Genomic DNA, 15,852 nt, shown 5'->3' with positions numbered 1-15,852 from the left:
GGGTTGAGTCTCTAACGGAGCCCAAAAAAGCCTTCTGGTCCTCCACAGAAATGCTTCTCAAGCGGATAGGAGTGTCCATCTTGAGAAATCAGAATACCAAGCTATACAGCTTGAGCCTATAGACCTAAACTAGAGGCAAAATTTAACTACCGTGAGCTCTGACGATTTATCTACCAAAGGCTAATTGAAGTTGAAAGAAGCAGAGATCATCTATAAATAGCTGAAGCTCTTGATTGTAATAATTCCTTTTTTAACCGTATTCATTCCTTTAAATTTTTTTAAATCTTTTGTATATCTCTGCAAATCTTTCCCATAATTGCACCAGTGTGTGAAATTGGAAACATCTATAAACCAGTACCAAATACCATATTCGAAGTCGTGGAGACAAAGTGGATTGCAGTTAGTGACTAGACATATATTAAATGACCAACATTATCGACCGTGACATTTGATACATATCTATTGAATCCAATTTCATTCCGGGCACTTTTTGGAGAACTGCGTTCTTTTCATAAATTTGGGGCGAAATAAAACTTCAGCCATTGATCTACGATCATCGAACGGTTTAAAATCATTGATGGATTTTAGGTACGTGTGATGTGTCAAAGAGGCCGCGCTTATCGATACATCGTGCAGAGTCCGGACTCAATGTGATGTGATGTGATGTGCCTTATCTATTAATGACAATAAATTCATGAAATCGCCAATAAAATATACATTTTTCCATAAATAACGAAAAATTAGCCAAACAAATTAAATAATTTTCAAACGGTGGATAAAAATCTCCAATACATTTAAATAATTTTTCCTTCGGAGTAAAAATTTTCGCCCATACACTTATATATTTGTTCCTTTAAACGAAAAACATTTGCCTCCTACAATATATATATTTCCCCACAGAACAAAGTATTATTCGTTGAAATTTTATGGAATTTTTTGTACCCTAGAAAAAAATCGCCAATACAAATTATTTTCTTTTGCCATGAATATGAAAATTCCCCCCCTAAATAACCCTTGATTCGCCAGGGTTTTAGAGTTTTGCCCAGGGGGTGCTTTCTTAAAGTTATCCCTGGCAATATGTATTTGGAGTATGTTGTGCTGTGCGTAATAGGATTTGACCATCGTTGATATGGCTTAGAATTTTTGTTAGAGAGAACGATGCACACATTTTAAGATCATACACAAAATTGTGTTTTGAGAATTTACAATGTGATGACAAAGACCTATCTAATGAAATGTGTGTTCTCTTGCTTGGGAAATTGCAATCCTTCTCCATTTTGGAGAGGTCAATAACAACTTGCCAAATTTTCCATACCAAGCACATTTTAATTTTCAATCTTGAAAATATAAATTAACAAGAACAAATGAGAGTTTCGATTGATAAAAAAAATAATGTTTAAATCGTTGATTAACATCAACCCTCCACTATAGTTGGAGGAACTAATAACAATAAAAAACATATATGAAACGTTGAAGGATAATGCACATTTGTTTAAGTAGTTTATTTATTTATATTCCTTCAAATTCGTTGTAAAAAGGAATGGCCGACTTTAAATTCAATAGTAAAAAATCACAAGAAAGCAAATCTTCTTCTAAAGACAAAATTGGAGGGTGCACTCAAGAACAAAAAGTATAAGTGGCTTTAAGTTTCATAAGAAAAAACAAATGTGAAGAAAGAGGAAAGTGCACATTTCATAAGAGTTGTATATTTGTAGCTTGGACATTTAAAGTGCTCCCAAGTTGGGTGCACTCTTTGTGTGAAGTTTTGAAGGCATGATATTTAAAAGAATTATAGTCAGCTATCAATTTGATGGTTTAAATGGTCATTGTTTTAATTTTAGAGTGTATATTATAATTTTAAAAATTATTAGAGATGATATATATATGATATTGTAAATAATTAGTAAATCATAAAAATATTATAAATAAATATAATATAGTAATCTAATTTATAATTTAAAATATTTATTTTACAATATTTATTATAAAATATAAAATGATTTAAAATATTTTCAAATATGGAAGTATCTAATTTGTAAAGTGTTTTTTAATATGAATTTAGAAATTTAGTTAATTTAAATTTTTAATATTTGTTTCAATATTTTATAATACTAATTTAAAATCTTATTTATAAGAAATACAATATTTTGACATGTATTATTAATAGTTACAATCATTTAGTATCAATATATATGATTTTATGATGTTTCTATTATTAAATTATATATTAATTGAGAATCTTTTCAAATAATATAATTGTTTTTTACTTTTAAGATATTTTTAACAAGATTGGATTGAATATTTTTTAACATGAATTTAGAAACTTATTTAGATTGTAACATTAAATATTTATTGATAAATTCAATAAATAATTTTAAATATAAGAGATTTTATTTAAAATTCTTGATAAAGTAATTTTTTTTTATAATTTATATTTTTCTTAAAAAGTCAAATAAAAGCATACAAATGACCAAACCCAAATTACAATTATTTATTCATCTTTCTTGGTTGTGATTTTTAACTTCCATAATATTATCCCTTATTTGTGGTGTTTATTTTTTTCAAAGTATGGTGAGTTGATTAATTGGAGAGTAAAATGAATATTTTTTTCATGAACAAATAATAATTTTTTATTTATTTTTAGAGGTTTCAAATGTCATATTTGAACCTAAAAGTGAAAATTTTAGACTTGTAACAAAATACAAAAAGAAAATTAACACTTTTATCTTCAATTTCTTTCAATTTTTATTAGCAACTTTTAAGATCAACAAAGTACAAGTCTTTAAATTTAGAAATTTTTAAAAGTTAGAGTTTCATAGTGTTTTCCAAAGATCCTCATGAAATTTGTAAAGAATTACTTGAAAAATGGAGTTGTTCACATAGGCATTTAAAGGCAGGTTTTCAAATTTGAGTCACCAAGATTGACAAATGCCAAGAGTCTCATAGAAACTTCATCAAATAAGTTTTGTGAAATTAAGAATAATCTAACACCGTTTTCTAAAATTCTATTTTTAGCTTGCATTTAAAATAGATTGTCACCGTTTTTGAAGAAGAAAGCATATTCAGAGTTTACAATTTTTACTTGTGCTCACACTATTTTTTAGTAATCAGTTTTTTTAATGTTGAGTTTACTATCATTAGAACATCTCTGATCATTCAAGAGACAAAAACATATCTTAGAATTAAAATTAGTAAGAAAATGACTGTAACTTGCAACTTGCACATCATACACACCTTTATAGCTTAAGTAGAAGTCTAATAAATTTATTTCATATATAAATAAATACTTATTTTGCACTTGGATGAATGGTATCATTCTTCTATATTGAAACTACTGTTCACAAAGAGCAATTGCTTGTAACACATTATATCTCAAATTCAGTTCACTTAGATCGTTTTCAAGATCTATAACATTATTATGTTCAAATTTTGTAACTTTTATTAGAAATCTTCATGCCATAGATTTTATTGTATAGCATATAATATAACTATGTTAAATAAACTAATATAGATATCTTAAATACATCCATGCAAAAGATATACACTAATGAGACTACTGCTTATATTAAATTTGCAGCATAGGTTAGTAAGGTATGTTGAGATTCCATTTGTACACAATAACGATATGATTTATTTGTATGGGAAGTTTTTTTGGATTTCTACAATTTTCCTTACTGGATTAAGTAATGTGGCTATTTTAATTACTGCATGAAACCTGGAGCAAAGTTCCATTATAAATCAATAAGCATAGAAGAGGGTTTTGCTTAAGGCTTGTTGGGAATCAACGAATCCTGTTTTATACTACCGTAGGTGCTAGCCATATGTGAAAAAACAAATAACCATGCGAATGAATTGCTATGCTTTTCCATTGCGTTCAGAAGCTTGTCCTGTAGTATGCACCAAAAGTCCAGACATTTTGCACACTTTTAAGTATCATGGAAGATTTGTAAAGAATTTCTACATTCTCTAACAATAGCTTTTAATCAAATGGAAAATCATGATTGCACATAAGATGTAAGAGTTACTACAAGCATCAGAGAGTTCCATCTCATCCACAAAACAATACAGTTATCTGTAATATTATGTTGTGGCTAACTACTTAGAACTCAGAATGCACTGTTGACAGTTCTTATAAATATCACAACCTTAATTTTCAATATCTTTGGGGAAAAAGAATCTTCTATTAACCTGAGCCCACAATAGCAAAATCAAAGGATAACAATAACTAGTTACTAATTTTTTTATGGTTTTGGATTCTCTAAACCCACTGAATATACTTTGATGACCTGTTCAATGGTAGTCCGACAAATTGGGCATCCCCAATTCTTTCCTTTGATCTCATTCAAGCAGGCCATGCAACCTGCAAGATGACCACATGGTATACAGACTCCTTCTGCTGGAGCATCCCAACAAATAACACAACTGCCAGAACTATTGCTTTGTGATTTGCTTGAACTTCTTGAGTATTGTGGACGATGCTCTGCTGCATCAGGCAAATTAAACTCAATCGGAGATGTATCAATGGATGGATAAAGAACTGGACCATCTTGAGGGATATTTTCTCCTGGTAATGGAGGAGCTGAAGGACCAGGAAGATATGGGTGTGCAGTGGAAGTATCTTCAGAAACTGGCAATCCAAAAACAGTGGGAGTTGGTTTCTTCATCGAACTCTCAGCAATGTTGCTGCTGTTAGGTCCTGCTTCAACTGCTCCCCAGCCATTATGAGAAGTAGAATTGACCTCATCTACCCATTGGCCACATTTATTATTGTTTACTGGCATCTCTGTTCTCTCGGAAGGTCCCCAGCCATTGTAGCTAGTATCTGATGTGCTACCCTGGCCATTCAAGTCATTTGTTCGGGAAGGTTGAGATCCAGAAGGAAGAGGAAATCTTTCCTGAGATAATTGTTGCAGTGAAGCTTCTATTGCCATAGCAAGTTCAGTTTCTTCTGTGAGACGCAAAGTAGAAGATTCTGTTGTGGGTAAGTTTTGCTGAACAGAAGACGATTGCCCTGCAACTGGATTGTTGACTGCACTCTGTCACCGGACATAAAGGATTGGTGGAAATCATCAGATAAAGATATGACAGATCTAAACGTTTCACTTCATAAAGAGAACTTGAAAGAAAGCCATGGAACATTTCTTGCACACCTGAGGTACCCCTTTACAAGCTCCATACAACTGTTGCAATTGTTTCTTGTCACCCTCAATTTCAGAAAGAAATTTATACCTGGTCTCTGTGTCATAGATGACAAATAGTTAGGTCAAAGGCAAGTTTAATGAAATATTATCCAATAAATAAAAAATTCAAATATTTACAAGTGGGGAAATAACACGCAAGCCTCACTGGACCCAATGGTAAAGGCCTTTGCACTCCATAGAAGAGGTGCAGATTTGAATACAAAATAGGGTAGGGTATTAATGACTGGTATGAATAATATAGAGGGTAAATGGAATAAAATCCTTGTTATGGTATAAGGGGTCTCCTACACCAATTTGGTGTCTTGCATAGAAGTGATGTAACAAACTACATTTATAACATTTACCTTTGCCAGTTAATCTCATCTTCAAATCCTATAAGCGTGGTTTAATGTAATAAGTGAAGAAGCAGAAATTGGAATAAAATTGTGAATCAGATACAGAGACAGTGTAAACTACAGCAGATCACCAATATTTTTTTAAAAATTGTGCACAGTTTTTGAGACTCAATTTAATTGGGGATTTAACTGGTACTTCCGTTTGTCTATAGACACTCTTCTTTTTGACCTTTTTTTTTTTTTAAATTCCCTTATTTTTACACTTCAAATTCAGACTCTCTGGAGACATAGGTGCACATCTAAAGATATGAACTTGCATTTGAAAAATAAGACACAATTTTTGAGAGCAGTTAATACTGATTTATTCAAAAATCATTATTGTCAACCTCTAATTACTGTTCTTGTGGCCTTGCCACCAGTGTTATTTGAAGGATTTATGAAAAGTAGCATGCACCATGAAGGTCCTATGGACTTGAAGGTTTTGATTTTGGCTTGGTGATGGGCTCCTAATCCATAAAAGGATCCAGCTTCTTGCTTTGTGGCAACATTTGAGAAGGTTATGGAACAGGGGACGAGCTCTTCAATGCTGGAGTATGTATGAAATGGTATGGAACAACATGTAGACTCATTATAATAGTCTCTGTGATGAAATCAGCAGTTGCCTCGGGCAGCAAGAACATAATTGTTGAGGTGAAAACAAAATTGTCTTTCTACAGAAAATGGTAATTTTGTTATGTGACTAACAAGGCATCTCATGTCATTCCATTTTCGTTTGTCTAGTCAATTTCACTGATGTTCCAACCTTCTGCTATGATGTAAAGGCTATATTACATCAATTGTAGCCTGAATGGAGGCAATTCATGTGATTTGCAGGCATGTGAAGGGATTAAAACCTTTGTGATTGCCATTTGGAGTATTTTACGAGAGAAGATTCTCACATTTGCCAGAGTTTTCATCCACATGGATTTTGCTGGGTTATATTGGTATTACTCTTTGTGGTGATGTTCTCTACGATTTCTTTCGATTCTTGTTACATTTATGCTTGATTAAATTCAATTTTTGTTGATCTCTGAGTTAAATATGTAATTGATGAACTAATGTATGAAATCTCTATCATAGTTTTCAGATAAAGTGGTATTACAGAGGTTTCTTTCCTTAGTGGAAGTTGTTAGCATTTTGCAGGTTTATTCCCACAACATGATCAAGTGGAAAAGCTATTTCACCTTTTCAAAGAGACATTGAAATTCCTAGGAAGAGAAATGAGTTCAGAATCATGGACAGAGGAGAAGAGTATTTAGATGCTGAAAAAAGGTTCCTTAAAATGGAAGCTGACACAGCAAGCCTTCTCCAATCAATGGAGACCATGAAAACCCTAATGAAGCTACTCATGAAAAGGTTGGAGAAAGGCAAAACCTACTCCAGTGAAAAAAGAAGTTTTCAAGGGATGAGAAGAGTCTCGGAAGCAAACCTCTAAATAAATAGAGGCTAAGATTGAGATTCCACCACTCAAAGGAGTAATATGCAAGACTAATGGAATATTTCTTTCAAAATTTTCCAAAAATCCAGAAAATAACTTCTTTTTTTGTATTTCCGTTGGTCCAATATATTTTCTTTTCAATTAGAAAAATTAAAGTAAATAATTTCTGACAACAGTGAATGAAATATTTTGAAAATATTCTGCAAGCATCAATTAAATAATTTTAAATAATTTTTGAATAACAAAAATGAACCAAGAATATGATGCTACAATCCTTATATCCCACGACCCTTTCCAAATGCTGGTGATTGCTGAACCTGACGTCATTCCTATGTTCTCACAAAAAATTCTTATGGCTTGTGATCACCCCATTATAATCTTATGAATGATATTTGGAAAATGCAGTAATCTGACGTTTACCAACACAGCTACTCTTGGAGTGATGTCATACAAGTGAGCGGAGTATGGAAACAAAACGAAAATAAAATTTTGATTTGTGGCAATCCGTTATTCCTTTTTGGCTCTTGTAAGTGTTAGGTCACAAATTTGCACCCTACTAAACTTTACAAGTTTATCAATTTGACCTAACATGGGATTCACTTCTGCATGTGGGCAATGCATAACCTGAAATGAAACCTCCGGTTCCTATTGGATAATCACCTGATACTCTCTAATACTGAACTAACTTTGCAGGGTAAAGGATAAGAATTGAAGAAAAGGAACTTAAGACTGAACTAAACTTAACTAGAACCTGGTGATACACCAAAATGTGAGAGATAAATGATAAAAACCGATCTCAGTCTACAATATTCTACTTTAATTCATAAACACTTCTTTCTTGTATAAGTTTGCATAAATGTTTCATAATAAAGTCCTGAGATGAACCAATGATGAAGAGTAATTTTTCACTCAAAAGTTCTGAACTCTTAAACACATACTATGACCTGCAAACATACATACGTTCCTATATCAAGGTACTATCTGAGACAAGTAAACAAGGAGTAATATAACTCACAAATTTAATTTCATCAATCATGCTTGTACACAAAATATGGAAAGAAAACAAGGCTTGATTCCATAGAATACCGCTCCAAAAGATGCTGTCACATATAAAATATCTCTAAATCTAAGTTACAGAATCCATGCAAAAGAAATGCTAAGGACAAGAAGCTGTCTCCGAAAACACTGTTCTTGCATAAATCCGAACTAACTTGAAATCAAGTGTCCCAAGACACTAAGTACAAAACCTCTCCAACTGATTGGGTCGGATGCAAGAAAAGGGCCTCAAAAAGAGGAGTCTAGAAGACACCAAAAAGGGCTACAAACATGGAAAAGTCTTCTTCAATCAATAACCAACCCAACAGATCACTAGAAACGGCCTTAAAAAGCTCAACCAAGAAATAAAAGCTCCCTAAAATGGTGGAAAAGTCCAACCTCGACCCTTTGCCTAAAAGTGCTCCAACCTCCCTAAATTCACTCCATTTGATTTCAAACAACCTCATGTTCCTATAAAAATGTTCTTTTCTCCAAAATTATCTCAACTCCTTTTGAATATTTCACAAGTAGTTATGAATACTCCTATATGCTCTCCTTATGTCTCCAAACCGAAAAGACTTCTTCAATGGTAGCCTTATCTCTCCAAAATTAACTCATCCTTCAAAATTAAGTCAAAAGACTTAGTCTCCTTTTAGCACATGGATACACCTTTTACACTTTAAATAATAATAATACTTAATTACAATTTATAATTGTATTGTAATTAAATACTTTTTACAAAATGATACAAGCTTAGACGAAGAAAGAAAACGAAATATAAAAAATAAAACATACTTGATAATATCAATGCTTAATGAAAAATTAAAACATTGATATCACCAAATATATTTTATTATTGTTTTCTTGGTTCTTTACAAAGCCCAACGGACTTGAAAAAAAAAAAAATATAACAAAGGGGTTTGTCATAACCCTAAAAGCTTATACTCCTTTCGCATTGACTTAGTCTTTCATTTTGCAAAATGAAGAAAACAGCTGGAGAAGCTTTTCGAGGCTTTGAGACATAAGGAGATGCCGCCATTGCTGTTTGGATTTCTATCGCTTTGTGGAGTCTTTTGATGAAGTTCTTCTGTGCTGCTACCGCCATTATAAATTTGATTGCAGTCTTCGTACAATCCAGGTCGCCACTGTGCAAGTCCCATTTTCTACAGGTATGCAAATATTCCTTGACATTTCAAATCTGTGTAAAGCTTTTTCAACAAATCCATTTTGTGCGTAGCCTACAATCATTGCATTCCATGAGAAGACATCTTTATTAGGAATATTGTCAAACAATTCACGTGCCCTGTCTATGTTTCGTTTCCACATTTTGCATACATGTCTGCCAGGGCAGTTGCAACTACAACATCTGACAAAATTTCACTATCTTTTATACTTTGATGGATGTCCATACCCTGTTCTAAATTTCCCATTTTGGCACATGCTGGGAGTGCGCTGGCAAATGTGAAACGATCCGGTTGGAGACCTGTTTGTTGCATTTGGTAAAATAATGTGACTGCCTCGTGAGGATACCCATGTCTTCGGTATGCGTAAGAGAGTATGGTAATCATCGTACTTTTCTGGAAGTAAATTATTTTCCAAAAGCAACTTCCGAAATGAGTGAACCATATCTTGTTCCTTTGGATCACGTACATCTCTGATAAAAAGTTTGCTATCAGAGCTTGTAAGTCGTTTCTTCATTGATCGACTAATCTTTGAGGAGGCTACCCTAAAAGCCTTGATCCCTCGCAGACTGGGATTACTCAGAACATTCTCATCACTTAACTGAATTGCAACTTCATCAGTGTTGAATCTTTTTGAGTGTCTTTCTTGATGTTCTGTACTAGAACAATTATAATTGATTTGACTTCCTTCATGATATTGAGCAGAAGACCAGCTTAAAGATCTTCTTTCTTGACTTTCTGTAGTTGATCGGAAAGGGAATCTCTCTTTTCTTTCTTGATCTTGAATTGATAAGTTGGAAGATCCTATTATATTTTCTTGTCTAAGGTAATCTTCAAGCTTCAACCCTTTCCCTTCACCGAACCCATTGCTTCTGTTTCGTTGGTCACCGTACTTAAGCAATCCACTGAAAATGCTCCCAGGCTTACCAACATAGATTGAATAACAGTGCACATTTTCCTTGCTCCAATTAGTCATAAAATGCCATTGCTAGCCACCCCTCATCTCAATCTCACATCATTGTGTAGAGAGGGCAATTTTATATTGGAAACTTCAAAATTTTTCCAAACCTGATGTTTCCTTTCGATATAGTTTTGATATTGACAAGAGAAACAACTAGCCACAATTTTTTGGTGGACAAAACTTCTGTTTGAACATGCATTCCTTATGTCTCCTGACTGTGCATTTTGATCTTATGTAGAAATGAAGTTCGAGCACGGGCTCGTGACACTCATTTCATTACCAGTTGATTCTGATTTCATTGAAGTTTGCTGTTTGAACATGCGTTAAAATATTTCAGATGCTCTGTTTCTATACCAACCTGTTGCATTGAATCATTTATCTTCACTTTGTAGCATTGACTTTTTAAAAATACTGTAAGGTTTCACATTGGAATAATATGTCCCTTAAAACAGTTTACCCATTAATGCTTTCTTTTTATACATATCATGAATAGTAAAGTAAAAGGTTTCATATTTAAAACAAATATGTCCCTTTGACACTTCAGTTGATTTCTTCATCATTCCATTTTGATATTCTGAGATTAGTTACTCTAAAGGGTATGTCGGGCTCATACCCGAAGGGAGCCTCGGTCAGGGGCACATGCCAATTAGAGTAACTAATTATCTGCACATGAAACAAACACATTAGCATAAACATTTCTTTCTCCTGAAGCAGCGATTTGTGTCTTTATCTTTCCTGCTCTTTCGAAACAGAAATAAGATAGGATATGATAAATGGTACATTGTAGGATAATCTTTCATTGCTTAGATCAGTTGAATCTGACACCTCTTCTCTTTTGTGCAGGAAAGCAGGGTTTGTTCAGAATTTGAAGACCGAGAAAACAGTCATAAGGGCAACGGGACAGCCAATAACCAGTCAAAGCAACCCAAGGCAATGACTGGTTATCCTTACACTCACTATTTGATTCTATCCTTTTCTGTTTTGGATATGTAGGAAAGATAGAAATGCTAAGCTCACGGCTTGTGTGAGGTTTTAAGGAATTCAGTGCATGTATAAATATGCTTCAAATGCATGAACTCAATTTGTAATCTATCATTGTTCAATACAAATGAAAATACTTTTTTTAAAACACTGCAATGTACCTTCTGTAAATGCAATCATTTGATAAAAATGCATCCTTTGGCTAAAATTACATGGGTAATGAAATTTTAGGTAACAGTAAGCTTAGGTGCTTCCCTTGAGGGTCCCACATCCCTTTAAAAACCTGCAACAAATTCCAACTTCCTAAGTCCCCAGTGCTGCACAGAATTTCCCTATGTACATCACCATACAAGAAGTGTGGCTAGCATAAAAAACAAACTCAGAATTTTGAGAGACCTATGACTAGCATAAAGGCTGTGACATTTTCTTCTTTGTTCCTCTTTTTGATGGCCAACTTGGAATATTGAAATGGTAGACCATAATTATTTTTCTCTGGATGTAAATTCTATATTATTCCAATAATTTTGATCTTGGAAAATCTGCTAAACTTGCAGAATCATGAAAGTTCCTGTAAGCACAAATTTGACTCCTGGATGAAGCCAACTCTAGAAACTAGAAGATTTTCATCCTCCAATTCCGAAAGATCCAAGAGGATTTCCATCTATGAAGAATGTTGAACCAAACTCTATATAAGGGTTTATAAAAATTGGCAATGATTGAACGAGTTGCCTTTTTCAATATTTTTTCTTTTTATGCTTTTTTCTAGCCAACCCTAAAAAGAAATTAAAAATTACTTTTTTTTCTGAATATTTTTTCTTTTCATTTTTTAAATATTAATTACCTTTTAGGTAATTAATATTTCTTTTATTTAAATATTTGTCATTTTTCACTTGATGATTTTTATTTTCTTTTAGGCCCAACTTAATAATAATAAATTGTCATTTTCCATTGTTATAATTTAGGTGCATTTGGACACAATAAATTATTATTAGATTATTCCCTTGCAAATCTTCCCTTCAAGTTACGGGGAATAAAGATAGGCTTTGGGTTCTCCACTTCAACTCAATTTGAAAAAGGGGACATCACAATCCACCCTTCTCGAAATTGCCTGCACTCAAGCAATTGCAAGCTGGAATGCTCATGAATCTTTGCACCCTCCCAAGTGGCATCCTCAATAAGAAGATTCTTCCATCATACAAAATACCCTGTACTTATCCTATTCCACATTCTCTGACATCCAAGATAGTCTCAGGTTACCAATATCAATTTGTCATCATCATCCAAATGAGGCAACTTCCTAGAAAGATTGACAAGCTACCTCAATGCCTTTTTGAGGAATGATACATGAAACATGTCGTGTCTCCTGTTATGCTTTGGTAACTCAAGCTCATATGCCACCTCACCAATCCTCTATGTGATCTTGTATGGTCCATAAAAACAAAGCTCCAGCTTCTTAGTTCCACGCTTCTTGATAGAAGATTGTCTATATGCTTGTCGCCTCAAGAAAACTATATCTCCTACCTCAAAACTCTTCTCTGTATAGTGCTGGTTCACATACAATTTCTATTGGTTTTGAGTATACTGAAGATTTTCTTTCAAGACACTCAATATGTCTTGGCTTTGTGCAATCACATGTTGGACCCCTGGTACTCTAGTATAAACAATAATCAAGTACATAATGTAAAAGGGCATCGTAACCATACAACACTTTGAAAGGTGACATACTGATTGACATATGATATGTAGTGTTGCAGCAATGCTCTCCCATGTAAAGCCACTTAACCCAAGCTGACTACTACCTTGGTAAATAGTTTCTCAGGTACCCAACAATCCACTTATTGACAATTTTGGTTTGTTTGTCTATTTATGGGTAACTAGTACTTGGAGTCAATTTGGTACCTGTCAAACAAAAGAACTCTTGCCAAAACAAACTAAAGATTCAGCTGTCCTTGTCACTCACAATGTTCTTAGGCAAACTATGTAGCCTTGAAACCTCTCTAGAGAACAAATCAGCAACCTACAGAGCCTTACACTCATTGGGAATGCCAAAAAAAGTAAGCATATTTGGTGAAACTATCCACCACATCATGTATGAAACTCTTCCCCCAAACCTTGGGAAGTCCTATAATGAAGTCCATGCTAATACTCTCTCATTTTTGTCCTAGTATAGGAAAACCTGCTGAAAAATGCTCTATTTTATTTTTCTAACATGTAATGCACTCGTTGATGTATTGCACGACTTCCCCCTTGAATCCCCTCCAAAAGAATCTGTCCCTATCATGCTTATAAGTCTTGAAATACCCATGATGATCAGCCAAGGGTGTATCATAGGCAGCCCTCAAAATCTTACTTTCATTTTTGACATAGGGACTAAACAGATCCTATCCTTTTAGAGGATGAGATCATCCACTACCTTATACCTATCATCATGTAATCTACCCTCAAGGATTTCATTTGTGAAGTTATTCTTTGCATACTCAGCTATTATAAATGTTTTCCAATCAACAATAAACTCAAGTATAGAATATAGATAAGGCTTCTTGGATAAAGCATCAACTACCACATTATTCTTGCCTTTCACATACTCTATATTGAAATCATAAGCTTGAAGCTTACTCAACTATTTTTGTTGTCACTCGTTTTAATCATTTTGGTTGAGGAAAAAACCTCAAACTATTGTGATCCATCTAGACCATAAATCTGCCACAGAATAAATAGTATCGAAATTTGGCTAATGCATGCATGATAGCTAAGTGCTAACATCTCTTTGTCATAGATAGAAAATCTGTGTTCTACATCTTTTAACTTCCAACTCTCAAAAGCAATGGGATGCTTTTCTTGCATTAAAACGATCCCTATTCCTTCCCTTGATGCATCACACTCGAGAACAAATGGAATAGAGAAATATGGGATACCGAGTACTCGGCAAGATCTCATCACTTCTTTGAGTTTTTCAAATGTGGCTTGAATTGTTTCAGACCTTTTGTATGCACCTTTCTTTGTCAATTCTATCAATGGAGCAGAAAATTGTGAAAATCCCTTCATGAACCTCCTATAATAATTGCAAGTCCCAAGAATCCTCTCACCTTTGTCAAAGAAAAGCATGGTGGCCAATTTTTGATTGCCTAAATCTTATCTTGATGCACCTGTACTCCTTGTGCACTGATAATGTGTCCCATGCATAAAATTTCAGTGATCCCAAACTCATACGTAGATTCATTGCTCATAAAGTTTGCTGCTCAAGGATTTCCAATACTATATCCAAGTGTTGCAAGTGCTCTTCCCAAGTCTTACTATACAATTGAATGTCATCAAAGAACACCAAAACAAATTTCCTCAACGCCCTCTAAAGATATGATTCATAGAAGATTACAATATAGTTGGTGCATTAGTTAACTCAAAGGTATTGTATGATAGGAAATTGGAAATCATCAAAGCAATATAAAAATTAAACTAGCTCAATCACAAAAACTAAATTGCAATGATAACAATCCTACAAACATTCAATAGAGAAATGGAAATAAAACATTCAATTCAAACGCAAACCATCACAAATGCGGATGTCTCCTCCATGATTCTCCATTGTCCTTCTTTCTCCTTCAAATTGCTTTGTTTTGTGGATCTCACCTTCAAGTGCATAAGCATAATGTGAAAGCAAGATCGACAAGACGGTAGCGCAAGAATACTAGAAGCGTGATTGATTCGGGGATTTGATTGATTGAAAATTCATCCAATTTATAGACAAATTGGAGAGATGACAAGATTAGCATGAAGAGATTTGAAAGGAAATTTCAAATCAAGAATGACAAATATGACAAATTATGACAAATTGACACTTTCTATGCGAAATTGATTGATTGATAATTGTGACAAATTATGACAAATTGCTATGTCAAAATTGATTGATTGACAAATTATGACAAAATTGACATGTCATTCCCATGAAATTAGGAGAAATATTAGAGAAAATAGAAAATTAGATGAATTAGAAATTAGGAAATTAGAAAATTGATGAAAATTAGGAATTAGGAGAAATTAGTAAATTGGAAAATTAGGTAAATTAATTAATAATTTTTCATTCATTAATTAATTCACAAAGAGCGAAGGAATTAGTTAGCCAATTAAATAAATATTTAATTGTGACAAGAAGACTTAGGATAAATAAATAAATTATTTAACCTAGAGGGAAAATGACAAACAAGGTTAAATGAATAAATCATAAAACCCTAGAAGATGAATTAGAAATGCAAGGACGACAATTAGGTCTTGACAAAAGATAATTGATATCGATTCGATCATGATTCTGATTAACAAAGGACAAATGCTGACAAACGATTTGATTGATAAATGTGCCAATTGACGAGGAACAATGACCAATTGATCCAAATTGACATGATTGAGAAGGATGACAATCGATGTCAAATCGATCGCAAAATGACAAGATTGAAAACGACAACGATCGATGACAAAATCGATTGCAAAACGACAAGATTGAAAATGACCACGATCGATGACAAATCGATCGCAAGATGACAAGATTGGAAAGAGGACAACGATCGATGACAAATCGATCGCAAAATGGCAAGATTGAAAAGGACAACGATCGATGACAAATCGATCGCAAAATGCCAAGATTGACAAGGACAACGATCGATGACAAATCGATCGCAAAATTGACGAG

The 15,852-nt window shown here is 33.5% G+C and overlaps 1 protein-coding gene across 1 annotated transcript in view; it reads right to left on the bottom strand.

Annotated features, from left to right (window-relative positions):
* Positions 1 to 3,938: 3,938 nt before the first annotated feature.
* Positions 3,939 to 15,852, bottom strand: part of LOC131075969 (putative E3 ubiquitin-protein ligase XBAT34) — a 229,201-nt gene continuing 217,287 nt past the window's right edge. The window contains exons 9-10 of the mRNA XM_058012970.2: positions 5,151 to 5,236; positions 3,939 to 5,036 (exon numbers count right to left, since the gene is read on the bottom strand). Coding sequence (XP_057868953.1) covers positions 4,242 to 5,036; positions 5,151 to 5,236 — 881 coding nt within the window. The 3' untranslated portion in view covers positions 3,939 to 4,241. The remainder of the gene's footprint in view (positions 5,037 to 5,150; positions 5,237 to 15,852) is intronic.

The sequence above is a fragment of the Cryptomeria japonica genome, chromosome 9, assembly GCF_030272615.1.
Source record: "Cryptomeria japonica chromosome 9, Sugi_1.0, whole genome shotgun sequence".
In the NCBI taxonomy this organism is placed as follows: Eukaryota; Viridiplantae; Streptophyta; class Pinopsida; order Cupressales; family Cupressaceae; genus Cryptomeria; species Cryptomeria japonica.
Note: the sequence above shows the minus strand (reverse complement) of the source record. Positions and strands in the feature narration are given on the sequence as shown.